Below are 15,227 nucleotides of genomic sequence, written 5' to 3' on the forward strand. Positions count from 1 at the left end.
TCTGTCTTGGATTAGTATGAATATATCATTCCTGCAAGCAAAATATGGTTCTTAGTGCAATGAGAGAAGCTGCAAAATCAACCGGAAAATTCAAGCAAATTATAGAAAAAAAAATGATCCAAATCCGTTAAGTAGTCCATCCATCCATTTTCCAACCCGCTGAATCCGAACACAGGGTCACGGGGGTCTGCTGGAGCCAATCCCAGCCAACACAGGGCACAAGGCAGGAACCAATCCCGGGCAGGGTGCCAACCCACCGCAGGACACACACAAACACACACCAAGCACACACTAGGGCCAATTTAGAATCGCCAATCCACCTAACCTGCATGTCTTTGGACTGTGGGAGGAAACCCACGCAGACACGGGGAGAACATGCAAACTCCACGAAGAGAGGACCCGGGAAGCGAACCCAGGTCCCCAGGTCTCCCAACTGCGAGGCAGCAGTGCTACCCACTGCGCCACCGTGCCACCCCCGTTAAGTAGTTCTCTTGTGAAATGCGGACAGACGTACAGACAGACAGACGTTGGATTTTATATATAGAGAGATGTGGATGTTTGCCAGTTTTCATCAGGTCAGGTTTTTAAAAAGACTGTGATGATCTGAGAGTTGAAATAATTATACTCTTATCAAACAAAAACTGTGACTTTGTGTATTAACATTAAGCTACGTTACCTTGCAGATATTGTATATTTCAGCTTTGGAAAAAGTTCAGCTTATGACTTCAGAAAACCTAATAAAACAATAACAGACAGTTATAATAAAACAGAAGACCCAACAATAACAGACAGTTATAATAAAACAGAAGAGCCAAAGATGAAAATGAAACTTTGAATATAAAGAATTGAAAGCAACAAGTTCGAAATGTAACAGACCAAACGGATGAGTCAGAAAAGAGAAACACAGATTACAATTTTAATCCTTTTATTGTGATCAATCATTTACATAGTGTCATTAGTTAAATTTCAAAACTAATTTGCTTAAAGAGAAGGTTTTTTTTTTTATGTGGGTTCTAAATCCATTTAATCTCAGTGTAGCTGCCGGAATATAAGGTGTGGTTAAGCACGGGTAAAATGCGTGTCCAAAAGTTCGTTTTAAAAATATTTAGTGAAAATTAAAAGCAAATAATCCACACAAGAATAAAAGAAAAATAGTTACACACGTAGAATAAAAGGCAAAAAAAAAGGAAAAATGTATCTTCTCTAAACTTAGCTTTTCTTGAGAAACTTTAGTTATTCCTGTACTTAAAGGTTCTTTACTTCTTCTTCTCTACTTAAAGATTCTTAAATTCTTATATACTTAAAGATTCTTAGCATCTTCTTCTGTACACTTTAAATGTATGGCACAGCACATAAATTAAGTGCTGTTTACTTACATATTTACTTCACACACTCAAAAGGCCCATAGGCCGGTTGGCACACAGGCACGTGCCCAGGCACAATCACGAGCATGGTTAAAAACCGTATGCCTCTACACCTTACACATGGCAAGGCAGTCACTAACTGAAGAATAATGTTTACTCAAAGCTGTTAGAAATGGCAAGAATATACCAATACATTTCTATTTACGGGGGTTATAGGAACTTCCTATAGATTATGCATTGTCATCTAATAAATATTCATGAATCTTATAGAGCTAGGAAAATGGCTCTTACACTCAGCGAACAGGTAAAAAATGAGTTGTCTACGAATGAACAAGATTTGTTTAGTGGTCTTTCCCTAAGTTTTATGTTAAAAAAAAATCGAAAACAAAATGTTTACTACTTGATACATGTTTGGTAATAAGTGATGGTGAATGTGGTGCCACACTGCTCTACTGCCAAGCTGTTTGCACGCTTTTGGAAACATATGATAGAGGGGTCCTTGCATCGGATTGGCCGGCCCAGCACTGCCTCAACTGTAGAATGGCCAATAGGAGGGAGGCGGCTGGTTGACCGAGGTCTCTGACTGTGCCTGGCTTGTCTGACTCCTTTTCTACAATCTGGCTGTGGTTCTGCAGTTAGCTGATGGACAGATCTTGTTGTTTTTCATTTATAAAAATTTGTTTCTGTTTTGCTTTTGATGTATTTGAAAAAATCTGTCTCCTCATATGTGACTGCTCTGCATTTAGTGAATGGTACCATCTGTTCTTGCATTTTGCCTTAAGTAGTTTGTACTATTGTATTATATTTCTGAGGTGGCCATCAAGCTCTGTGAAGAGGATCACTTGTGTTCTGTTTTGTGTGTTGTATTTGACTTGTTTTTGACACCCATTGCACACCCAACCTACCTGGAAATGGGAGTCTCACTGAATTGCCTTTCCTAAGATTTCTTCCATATTTTCCCACAAAATATTTGGGGGGGGTGGTATTTCTTATTTTCTTAAGGAGTCAAGGCTGGGGGAAACTGTCAAAAAACAGGGCCTGTTAAAGCCCACTGAGGCTCGAGGTTGTTGTTTTTGGCTTTTAAATGAATAAACATTTAGGACCCTACTCCAGTTACTTCAACATAAATATGGGAAAGTAAAAGTTTGACTGTCACTGCAATAAAAAAGTACTAAAATTTCACTAAAGCATTGTATGTGACAAATTCAAAATTATGGTTTGAAATATTAAAAAATGCTAAATATGACACCTATAGTACATTAGGGTTGTTTTTAAGAAACTTTACACCAAATGTTAATGATTGGTGTCTTACAATGGCAGCACATCCATCTCATTTACTGTACACTTTTCATGCCTTACACACAGAGGCTTTTAATATTCCATCTTTTTACATTTATTTATTTGGCTGATGCTTATATCCAATATGATTTACAACATTTGAGATACAACTGGTTACATTTTTTTTTTTGCTTTTTTCAAGTTGGAGCACAGGAGGGTGAAGTGACTTGATCAGGGTCACACAGTGTCAATGGGGGGATTTGAACCCCCAAACTCAGGCTTTGAACTCCAAAGCCTTAAACACCACACCACTGCCTGTCTGACATCTTTTTTGCATATATACTGTGTTTACATGTATTTATATATATTTTATTGATTACATATTTTCACATAACTGATTATTTTGTTATTTCCATTATTTATCTTCATATGGGTTTTGCAGATTGAACTTTTTATATAGTGGTCCACAGCCCCAAAAACTTTTAAGAAAAACTGCATTAGAGAGTTTTAAACTTCGACAAGGTTATATTTTTGCTAAATACCTATTGGCACACTATGTTTGAATAAATGGTGTTTTATTATAAAAATACGAAGTTATAAGTACAGTACTCCATTCATCCATCCATTTCCCAACCCGCTGAATCCGAACACAGGGTCACGGGGGTCTGCTGGAGCCAATCCCAGCCAACACAGGGCACAAGGCAGGAACCAATCCCGGGCAGGGTGCCAACCCACCGCAGAGTACAGTACTCACAAAGAATAAACAGCCGCCCTTTTCATTGGCCCTTTAAGCGCTCCGCTTCGCCCCGCCCCTCTCTGCTCCGCCCCGCCCCGCCCCGCCCTCCTCCTTCACTCACACTCACATTTGGTCGCCTCTTCGTGTTGATAAAGTTAATTCAAAGTCGCGTCAAGCCGGGTAGTCATGGCGGCGCCCGTTCAGTGCTGGAGGTGGCTGTCCTCTGGCACCTCAGTGGCGATCGCTGCGCTTGTCAGCCGCATGATTGACAGAGCTTGTCGCATGAGGGAGCGCAGCAGCAGGTAAGCCTGAGCACCTGAGAGTTCGGGGATTCGGAACCAAGCCTGAATGAGCAGAGGCTCACGTGCAGCGTTGTTTTAGTAAAGTCCTGATTTGACTTTTTGCCCGGCAGTTGACTTCAGCAGTTTACATGCGGGGGCAAATGGGTTGTGTTTTGTGATTATTAATGTTATTAAAGAAGCTACACGAGAGGCTGAAGGGTTCAAAAACCACGCGTCAAACCGTCAATGCCGCTCGTGCGCTCACGGGGACGCCGCATTACCCGCGCCCGCCACCGAGGGAAGCAGACGGCGCCGTCCTTACAGGCAAACCCGCGGAATCAAAATGTCAGCGCGCCTTGCCAAGCAAGTGAGCATACTTTGCTGCTCCCGATATTGGTTGCACAGCGGATCATCTTCTTCCATATCTTCCTGTCCTCGTCACCATGCTCTGTCACACTCATCACCTGCATGTCCTCTCTCACCACATCCATGCACCTTCACTTAGGCCTTCCTCTTCTCCTCTTGCCAGACATATCTATCCTTAGCATCTTTTTCCCAATATACCCAGCATCTCTCCTCTGCACCTGTCCAAACCAACGCAATCTCGCCTCTCTGACTTTGTCTCCCAACTTGAGCTGACCCTCTAATGTTCTCATTTCTAATCCTGTCCATCCTTGTCACACCAAATGCAGATGTTAGCATCTTTAACTCTGCCATCTCCAGCTCTGTCTCCCGTGTCTCCTGTGCCACCGTCACTAAACCATATAACATAGCTGGTCTCACTACCGTCCTGTAGACCTTCCCTTTCACTCTTGCTGATACCTGTCTGTCACAAATCACTCCTTACACTCTTCTCCACCCATTCCATCCTGCCTGCACTCTCTTCTTCACCTTCATTCCCCATTACTCTGAATTGTTGATCCCAAGTATTACAACCCCTCCACCTTCGCAAACTCTGCATCCTCGCCACTCCCTCTCATTCACACACATTCTGTCTTGTTCCTGCTGACCTTCATTCCTCTCCTCTCTAGAGCAACTAACTCAGCTTCTGTGTTTGCTGATTTACATGTGAGTATAACATTTATAACGTAAAGGTTGAGCTTCAGGTCTGTCTTTGTCTGCTTGCCTGCCTTACAGGTATTGCGGTCTCAGTCCCCTGAGGCAATTTTAGGGACCCTGGGGACACCCTAACTCACCCTGCCCAGAGTCTTAACAGGGTGAAATTTTATTAGAGCAAAGTCTAAATTAATAATGTCAACTTGGGAATTTAATAATCCCAATTCCTTTTTTTAATTAAAAACTGATTATATATAAATAAAGCAACACAATACGTATATTTGTATAGAAAATAGGAAAATCAAAATACTTAAAAAAAAATGTCATTCAAAGTAAATGTAAGGTCTGCCTGGTATATTTAAAAGTAATATAAATGACAGTGACGGCCAAGTCAAAACTTTTCTTTCTTTTGAATTTTCTTGCTTTATAGTTATTCCAGTGTGTGTTCAAACCAAAGTGTGTGTGATTATTTATGTATGTATTTATTTAAAGAGCTTCTGTAAAAAGGCCATATTTCCCCGTGGAGACGCACAAAGTTCTATCTAAAGTGCACATAACAGAAATTTAAAAAAAAAACAAAACATGTCTCATAAGGTAACTTTTAAAATTGCTGTTTTCATGCTTTGGCTATGGCAAATGCAGCCCCTGTGTCCTCCAGATCCAAAAACCTTTAAACAGTGGGTACTTGTGTAGTAAACGGACGGCACTATTATCGTCACGCAAATCGGTGGGGCCACCGTCCCGGTTGCTTAATTTTTAGATTTTAAATTATTAGAATGGCCTACCCCTACCACAAATACTAACTTTAAAGTTAGTAGGGGGGAGCATAGTTGCCTATAGGTCCCTAATGTTAATGTCCCCTTTGGGTGCCTAATCTTAAAAACGAAAATCCGATTTGCGTCACGATAATAGAAATGGGTACTAGTCGTCCATGCCGTCTGTTTAGTACACAAGTACCAAACCTTGCACTATATTGAAATTAGAGCATAGGACTGAAAGCCTCTGCAGGCACATGGTAGATCTCAAGTAAGGCTAAATCATCTTTAAAGGCCAAATAGTTCTCTCATCAGAGGCAGCAGTGATAGGAAGAGTCAGGAGGTGACTTGCATAACAATTAAATTTCCATAGAGGTCCAGCAGCTGAAATGGCGGCATTGTGTAAACTAACCGAGTGAACCCAGTTATCGGTTTGCCTAATTGTTCTCCGGTTCCTAATGCTATGTGCTCCATCAAAGCGTGCGTTTTCCCGACGCAGTCTAAGTTAACTATGTTTTTGACAGGTGAAGACCAAAGTCGATCATTTTTTTTTTATTACTGTTTTATTACAAAGTTTGAGCTGCTGGTTTCTTCTCTTAGTTGAATGTCGGCTTTTATTCCAGCTGTAATTTTTGTTTTACTGAAGAACGTGATTACTTTTGCACTCTGGGTAACTTTATCAGGTATTCTCCTCTGTTGCTGTAAAGCACTCCGTCCGTTCGTTTGGAGTGTGTCAGACGTTCCACTGCCTCTGCTTTCGACTCAACAGCCCCCAACTCCTCATTTCAGTTTGTACTCCCTCAGAGCATAATTAATTGAATCAACATTACTGATTCTCTACTACAGTACTTGCCATTGTCTGTCGTCTTGTTCTCCTGTTCTTGGTTTTTTTTTTTTTTCCTGCTTTTTTTCTTCCATAGTTTATGAAAACGTTTAATGAAGTAACATTCGTCGCACACAATCTCACAATGCAGACGAGGGTGGAGGGGTTTCTGGACAAATCTTTGTAGTGTGTCAGTGTTATGCTGTGTTCCTGCAGATTTGTCGTGCAGCGAGGGCCGATATAAATGGATTCCTATTTGGGGCCCCAAGCAATTTCCTGCCTTGCCTGTCCTGTCACTACGCCTCTGTTTGTCCCTAGTAGTGGCGTTTTTTGGCTTGGAAAATTCTGATGGGGTCATAGCAGAATTTTCTTTTACTTGTGCAGACTTCTGCATTGTTAACATTCACTTACCTAACTGATAATGTGTGTCCCTATTTGCTATCGTCTAGTAGTGACGAGTGAACCCTGTGAAGTTTGCTTTTCCATGAGTTCGGTGAAGTCACAAAACTGTTTTGTGAAATTTGCTGAACTCTACAAAATGCAATAAAATCAGTGGGGAGGAGGAGCTGATCTAGTTTTGAGTGGCTTATAATGGTGCCATGGTGTTTTAATTGTCCAAGATGCCTAGGGAAGGGTCTGCCAGCTATGTTGTACTGATTATTGTTGTCCAAAATTTGATCTGAACTGTGAAGCATCCGTGCTAACCCCTGCCCCACTCAGACAGAAACAAAACAAAATAAATAGTTACAAATTAGCAATAAGTAAAAAGTATAGTGGTACTTTTATCTTGACTCAAATTGTATTGTCGTTTTTAAGATTAGGCACCCAAAGGGGACATTAACATTAGGGACCTATAGGTAACTATGCTCCACCCTCACTAACTTTAAGGTTAGTATTTGTGGTTGTGGTAGGCCAGTCTAATAATTTAAAATCCAAAAATTAAGTAACCGGGGCGGCGACCCCACTGATTTGCGTGATGATAATAGAAAAGTACCAAATACAGATTATAGCACTCAGAGTTCCAATCATGGGACACAATTCAGCCATGCAATGAAGTTGTGGCATGACGACCAGCTCATTCCATTGTATGACGTTGTGGCACCACTTTCTTGTTTCTAATCTATGTGCAGATGTTTTTCACATTTTCCTTCATTGAAGAACATAGAAACACTTTGTACATATGAATAAATCATTTGTTATTAATATTATTAGTGTTTCACAGGGTTGCATGTGTTTTTCTTCTCTCTCTTACTCTTAAGAGTTGTTTTAGGTCTTGCTTCAGCACATGGCTAATTGCACGCATAATGCTGCACTGCATGATCATTGTTATATAACCAGTAGCATAATGTTCTCATTATGGTCTGCTAATGTCCCCCTCAAATGAAAATACTGCAAGTATACATATAAGGCCATTCATAATCTTGCCCCCACATATCTCTCACAGCTCCTACAAGTCATTAAACCCTCTCGTATGCTCAGATCCTCTTCTTCCATCAACTTAAATAATCCACCAGCACGTCTTGTTACGATGGGATATCGAGCATTTAGCAGATCGGCACCTTCCTTATGGAACTCCATCCATCCATTTTCCAACCCGCTATATTCCTAACTACAGGGTCACGGGGGTCTGCTGGAGCCAATCCCAGCCAACACAGGGCACAAGGCAGGAACCAATCCTGGGCAGGGCGCCAACCCACCGCAGGACACACACAAACACACTAGGGCCAATTTAGAATCGCCAATGCACCTAACCTGCATGTCTTTGGACTGTGGGAGGAAACCCACGCAGACACGGGGAGAACATGCAAACTCCACGCAGGGAGGACCCGGGAAGCGAACCCAGGTCCCCAGATCTCCCAACTGCGAGGCAGCAGCGCTACCCACTGCGCCACCGTGCCGCCCCCTTATGGAACTCATTACCTGCTTATCTTAGGAATATGACTACCCTTAACCAATTTCAGGCTAATCTTAAAACTTATCTGTTCAAATTTGCTTATTCACTGTAACTGTTATTGGTGTTTTATCTGATGTTTTATTTGGATTTTAAATTTTCTAGTCATTGAATGTTTATTTTTTAACCTGATTGTACAGTGACCTTGAGTTTTTTGAAAGGCGCTTCAAATAAAATGTATTATTATTATTATTATTTTTAAGTTTAAATTTTTTTAAATGCATGCTTGGCAATGGCCTTACAGTACACAGGCATGGCAGTTTTGTGCATGACTGCTACACCTTTGTCATATCAAACTGACCTCACAACAAATGCATCATGGGGCTCTTGTAAAACATTTTTGTCTAAGCAAGTTGCTTTACAGGAAAATATTACTTGTACATCCATGTTGTTTTTAAGAAGTTAAAAAAGCAAAAACAAAATCGTGGTTGTTGACATTCATCCATTTCAAAGGGAGACTGTGCACTCTGCTCCGCCACCAGTCTTCTTCCATGGCATCTTTCAGGACCCGAGGGGTGTGGGTTCACCTTGCAGAGACCTCCCTAAACGCTGCTATTGATACCTAATGTTGATGCCCTGGTGTGAATTGATGTCTCTGTTCTATAGACAATTGGGCAATAATAACTGAGAAAGGCACACTTATTACAATCGCTTATATTCTTTCACTTAATGGAATGAAGCTTATTTATTTATTATTTTTATTTATTTTTTTATGGAAGCTTATTTATTTCGGCGGTGATACATGCTTCCGGGTACTCCGGTCCCCCATGGTCAGAGGCAACCCGTATGCCACTCTTTCCCACCAGCTCCTAATTGCAGCCACGCATCAGGATCACAATTTCAGTTGGCACGTTTCCTACCAAGCACGCAGACTGTATGCTGTGTCTGTGGTCTACGCCTTTGTCCCCCAGCCCTTGATGCTGATACCTGTTGCTCATGGGGCTCATTTTATGCTCGTTTCTATAGATAGCACAGAGTTGTCATTCCTGCCTGCATGTTCTCCCATGTATTTACAGATAGATTGTACAAACTGTCATTTGTACAAAGTGCAATGAAACTCTTATGCGCTCTTTTCTTCATGCTGCGCCTCATTGGGAGTTTTGCTGTGTAGGCTTTTTAAAATATCACAGATTGTAATGGGCGCAAAGTAAATGTCATTTAGGAATAAGAGAACTGTATGATGCAAGTGAGCATCTGTCTGTTATCACAATCCATGACAGAACATAACTTTTAAAACCATAGAATTTCTAAAGGATAATAAGCAGAATATAATCTTGGCAGTTGGTGCTTGTTGGGTTGTCACAGCTCCACCCATAATGGAGGCCGTGAACAGAACAGCAAAAGGGAAATGTATTCTTGTCTCAAGAAAAATAGTTGCAAGAATCCATTAAAAAATTGTTTCAAATTTTATTTCATTAATGGTGCCTCATTAACACAAAAGGCATCTTTTCTTAAGTCGAAACCTTTACAACTTCAAAGTGGGCATGTGATAAAATAATATTTATTTTACATGACATCTGATGGGGCTGTGCTCCACTGGTCCCTAATGCAGGACACCGGTTGTCCCTACATTCACTTGCTCTTAACCAAGCATACCGACATCTGTCTCTTGAGGGCCAAGTCTCCAGCCTCTGTTTATTGATTTATGGTTTTGGTCTACTAGGAAAAGGGGATTTTCCCAGAAGTGGTTTATTTAACAGTATTTCAGCCAAAATAAATGTTTTGGTGACGTGGTGAGCATGCAAGGGGATATCTGACACATGGATTATGCGACGAGGAAATAGACATTTTTCATAGATAGTTTGATATTGTTCACTATTTGTTCAGTTTTAGACCCCGTTGAAACCTACTGCATTAAGACCTTTCTCTGTTCTCCATAAAAACATGAGATTAAATTTTTTTCCCAGGCATTACTATAAACGTCATTGGATAAGGAACATGAAAAAATGATCCATTTCCGAGTGGAGTATTCCTTTAAATTACCCAAGGTAGCTGAGATAGACTCAGAAATTAGTGGATGAGTAATTAGGATCTTTTTATACCAGGTCTGTTTTTTGCCATTTTACTGACAGTTCTGGGTGGTGGGTGGTTTGTGCTTTTCCTGGCAGCATAGGGCAGGTGTGGCCTCTGCCTTGCACCATATCTATGGCAATACATATAGGAAAAATAGGAAAAAACAAAAAAAAAACAACAATGCAGGGGGCCATTATTTGGCCTTTTGTTATTCCAATCAGGTTGACGTCCTATAAGATTGTTGAGCTTTCTTCATTTGCATAAATAACGTGGAAGTAATGTTGGTTTAAAGGTGTGTCTAGTAAAATACTTACCTGAACTGCTTTCGAGCCTTCCTGTAATTGTCCACTGTGTGGTGCACTTCCTTCCGCACAAAATGTTCTTTTTTTTCCAGTCACATTCATGGTATACTCATTTACTGTAATTTGTTACACATGGGGGCCATCTGGTCTAGTTTATGTCTTTAGCAATTCAGGAGGGAGTCACAACTAATTAGTTATCGGACTAGTAGTATATTAATAGAAAATTAAAGAAAACTGCTTTATTCATACCAGGAATAGTGAAGCCGATTGGTGGGAACAGGGAATGTTATTTAATTTTTTTTTTTTTTTTTTAAAAAAGTACAAGACCTTGTTTATCATTTTTAGATTTTTGATTGCAATGGTTTATTAAATAGAATGGGAAGGGAGGAATTAAAGTTAAAAATATTATACAGTTAGAACAAATGTTCTCAAAACATTTCCATTCATACGAGTTATACAAATATCAATACCTTCTCATACCCACCTAATTCAGTTTAGGATTGTGGGAACCTGGGGCCTATCCCAGCAGCACTGAATGCAATACAGGAAATCAATCTGAACAGAGTGCCAGCTCATCACTGCCCATATGCTGTGTTTGTGCACATTGAGTGTTTGTGCTTTATGCACTGCTTTATGACTAGAGAGGCACATATTTATTCACAGTTAACATAGCAGCAGCTCATCAGTCTTCACAGTGAACGGAGATTGATTATATTCTGTTTCAAGACCGATAGTAAAGGTTAGGGTCAACTAATACTGTTGCGTATAATCTACTTTTTAGGACCATTGAGATTTTGCACCAGACTGTTAATTTGATTTACCTTTGTCACCCAACTTGGCATATTAAGAATCACTCCTCAGTTAGAATTCCATTCTTAGCATTATTTAAAAGATTGCTTCTCTAATATTAATAGATAAGGTATTGCAGTATTTTTCACAATTGGGTAAATTTTATATTTTAAGAAATGCATTTCATTCTTTTTGTTCTTTTTGCCCATGGATCAATGAGTTTTGAGAATCTGATGTATCGTTTTAGTTCCTCTGGTTCATGGCAAGACTTTTGTCCAATTAGTTCGTTCAGGTTAAGCATGATGCACTCATCAATAAAAGTGGGCAGCATACACAGAGTGGGGCATATCACAGGGCTTATTTTTGGCAATGTGGCACTTCCTTTGTAATGTATATTAGAATGTTGAGGATTCATATCCACATTGTTTCATTTTGAGTTTTTAGGAATTCTTTCTTTCTGGTGTGGAGACTGGCTCGGACACAGACAGGCAGACACGTTCATGTCACCCAACACACGTTTATTTACAATATATACATTGTCCATACTGTGCTCACAAGCCCCAAAGACCCCAAAGTCCTGGCCACAACACAATGCCTTCTTCAGGCCGCCTCCTTGTCCTCCTCCTGACGTCATCCTACTTCCTCCCGACTCTTGTCCTTGACTGGAGGGAGGCGGCTCCTTTTATACACACCCGGATGTGCTCCAGGTGCTCCCCGGCAATCTTCCACAGACACTCCCCAGTGTGGCGGAAGTGTCGGCTGTGTACCCGGAAGCACTCCGGGTGTCCCCTCTTCTCTTCCCTCCAGCACTTCCTGGTGTGGCGGAAGCGCTGGGGTCCAGGGTCCCCAAGGCATCAGGGCACCCCCTGGCGGTGGCCACGGGCCCCTACAGGGTAGAGCTTCCAAGGTCTGTACCCGTGGCCCCCAATACAACCAGGGAGGACGCCCCCTCGTGTCCTGGAGGAGGCACAAGCCCTCCTCCACTCCTCCTGGGCGTCCCGGCCGGGCATGGACATCCACCGGGCACCACACTGGTAAATTGCCATGTAATATTTTACTAAAGGCACTATATGCTTTCTTTCTTTCTTTCTTTCTTTCTTTCTTTCTTTCTTTCTTTCTTTCTTTCTTTCTTTCTTTCTTATTGTAACTTGCCATGTAAGACCTTATTAAAAGCACCATATGCTTTCTTTTCGAAATTTGAACATTTCCATTAGCAGGAAAGGTAGGGTTTATAGATTATTTTAGTTTTATGGTGATAGTGTACTTATTCATTTTATGTTATAGATGTAAAGGGGATTACTGGAGATGGAGTTAGTTAGTGGAAACAATAGCCATATTTTGTAAGAAGATATTTGACAAGCAATGAGCTACAAACTGTTATACTATGGGTTATTTGTTTTTTTTATGGATGTCCATGACTTATGTTTTATTGTACAGTATTTGTATAGTACTCTATCTACTGATTGTGTACATGCAATGAAATTACTACTGTCCTTTAGCAAACAATGAGAACAGAAGAAAATGAGTTGTGTGCTTAAAAACAAAATGACAACTAAAATATCTGTGAATCCGATAAAGCAGTATAGGAATGGAGGCAGGGAGGATGAACAGCATGGGAAGCCAGGGTGAATGTGTAAGGCAGCAGTCTAGCATGATGAATGGTGAGGTTAAAGATTAACTCTTCATGCAGTGCTTGGAGAATATGAGAACCTCGTTCAAATGTAGGTTTACTTTGCGTGTTTATTTGATTTTGACTTTCTGTGACTGAGCACACACGGATACACATGTCTGTGGTCAAAAGAAGTGAAATGTGTAACAGTAGGCTAGAACAGGTCTTTGATGCTGACTACTGTGATGTGTTTCTTGTAAAGATCTGCAGGAAATACAATGAGGAGGTCATTTGATAATATTAACATTTCTAACACATCTGTGTCTGTTGGTGTTTCCTGTAAGCCACTACATTTTGAATAGAAAAGCATTCAGTGACTTTATGTTGTGACGGTTGGGTGATTGTAGTAGGATATCAAGAGTGGGTGTGGACAGACGCCTACTGTGAAAGAATCTGTCCTGAGAACAGAAATGCTGAACCATAAAACAAATGATTATAAAAAGTTAGAAAATAATTTTAATGAGAAGTGAAGGCAGAGATCTAATAAATAGACCTGATTGGTGGTGCAGTGTTCCTGAAGTTCATAACTTCATAAAATAGCCGGATGAGCTGTACTGAAGTTTGATCCTTCCATTGTAAATGCATTCCTTATCCAGGTTTTTTGCGGAGGGTTCAGAGCGAGTCCTGAGCAGGAGTGAGAGAAGGGATGTATCGGCATGCATCAGCAAAAAGGGAGAAAAACTAATTTTTTCAATTTCGATTAGCAAATAAATGCTTTGATTTGAGTCTTTATCTGCTGTGGTTTAATGTGTTCCCCACTTCATTCTCATGTCCATGTTTTCCCTGCATACTCCAATTACATATCTGCATTTCCAGGTAAAGTTGATTTTCCACCAATAAGCCTTAAAATTCATTAAATTGAATTAAATGAAATAGCACATTTCTGTACCAGTGGGACTGACAATAAATGGAATAATTAAGGATATGGTAGAATAATACAGAAGGTGCAAATTGCTAGAGAAAAGCAATGACACTTAAATGCCAAATTAAAAAATAAATACATAAATATCAGATATAAACATGCAACATGTATCAGACAAAGTATGGCAGTATGGCCGTTTAAACACATTGCTAGTTAAAACTGAATGGTAGATTGAGTTCACCAACGGATTAGGATGTTTTATATTCTACTCCTCTTAAATGTTGTTTGAGACATCTTGACTTGTGAAAGACTGATGTCCTCTATGAATTTAGAGAAACACACTGACCTTTGGTCCTAAAATAAAGGTGGTTTATATTATAAAGCAAGGTGTCTTTTCTATTTTGACAACACATTCTTTTGGTTCCTCCATGTTAAAAATACATCATCTCACTGATCATGTTGGCAATCTAACTTTACTAGCAATTCTTGTTTGTTGGCTTGCAATTCTTTTTTATTCATCCTTGCATCTTCTGTGATATGCTTGATGCTAATGCATTTTTCTGTTTTTGTTGTTCCTGCATTCTGTGTTCATGACTTAACACTCGGCAGAAGGTACTACTCTTCTTTCTATTATAGTATTCTTCATCATGTCATTAGCCTCTGCTATTTGCTTGAAGCTCAGCAAATGTTGCTCTGGTGTTCTTCTTTCTGCCACATCACTTTGTCTGCTGATCATTTTGCTTTAAGAAACCCACAAGAGCAGGTCAGTTTATCGAGGTTGCAGCTATTTCAAATTTTTGAATTTCCAGAAGGCTAGAAATACAGAACTGTAAACTCTTTGCCATTTGTTTACACACCTAAGGTCTCGCACCTCCTTCTGAATTCTGAACATGCATACGGCCATTGCATGCATTTCTCGGTCTTTGTCATTCTTGCATTCTGTATCCCGCACTTGATGTTCAGCAGAGGGTGTTGTGTTTCTTCTTCCACTTCCTGTTATGGTGTTCTTCAAGGAAACGGCCTCCGTGATCTGTTTGACACTCAGTAGATTTCGCTGATGTTTTTTGTTTCACTCCTGTCACTTCATTTGATGATTGCATTGCCGTAAGAAATCGCCAGTATATATCTGGTCATAAACTTTCGATCAGGATCAAGGTTCTGGAGCGGGTAATTGTGTGACAGCAGGACAGGCCTTAGCATATACAGTATATATATATATATATATATATATATATATATATATATACACAGTACTGTGCAAAAGTTTTAGGCAGGTGTGAAAAATACTGTAAACAAAGAATGCTTTCAAAAATGGAAGTGTTAATCATTTATTTTCATCAATCAACAA

The 15,227-nt window shown here is 40.1% G+C and overlaps 1 protein-coding gene across 3 annotated transcripts in view; it reads left to right on the forward strand.

The window, feature by feature from the left end:
* Nucleotides 1-3,510: 3,510 nt before the first annotated feature.
* Nucleotides 3,511-15,227, forward strand: part of LOC114665423 (CDP-diacylglycerol--glycerol-3-phosphate 3-phosphatidyltransferase, mitochondrial) — a 94,743-nt gene continuing 83,026 nt past the window's right edge. For 2 of the 3 annotated variants that reach the window (XM_028819987.2, XM_051936552.1), the window contains exon 1: nt 3,513-3,680. In XM_028819987.2, coding sequence (XP_028675820.1) covers nt 3,565-3,680 — 116 coding nt within the window. In that variant the 5' untranslated portion in view covers nt 3,513-3,564. Of the gene's footprint in view, nt 3,681-15,227 lie in introns of all 3 variants that reach the window. The other variant, XM_051936551.1, reaches the window with a different exon arrangement.

The sequence above is a fragment of the Erpetoichthys calabaricus genome, chromosome 14 (assembly GCF_900747795.2).
Source record: "Erpetoichthys calabaricus chromosome 14, fErpCal1.3, whole genome shotgun sequence".
Lineage (NCBI taxonomy): Eukaryota > Metazoa > Chordata > Cladistia > Polypteriformes > Polypteridae > Erpetoichthys > Erpetoichthys calabaricus.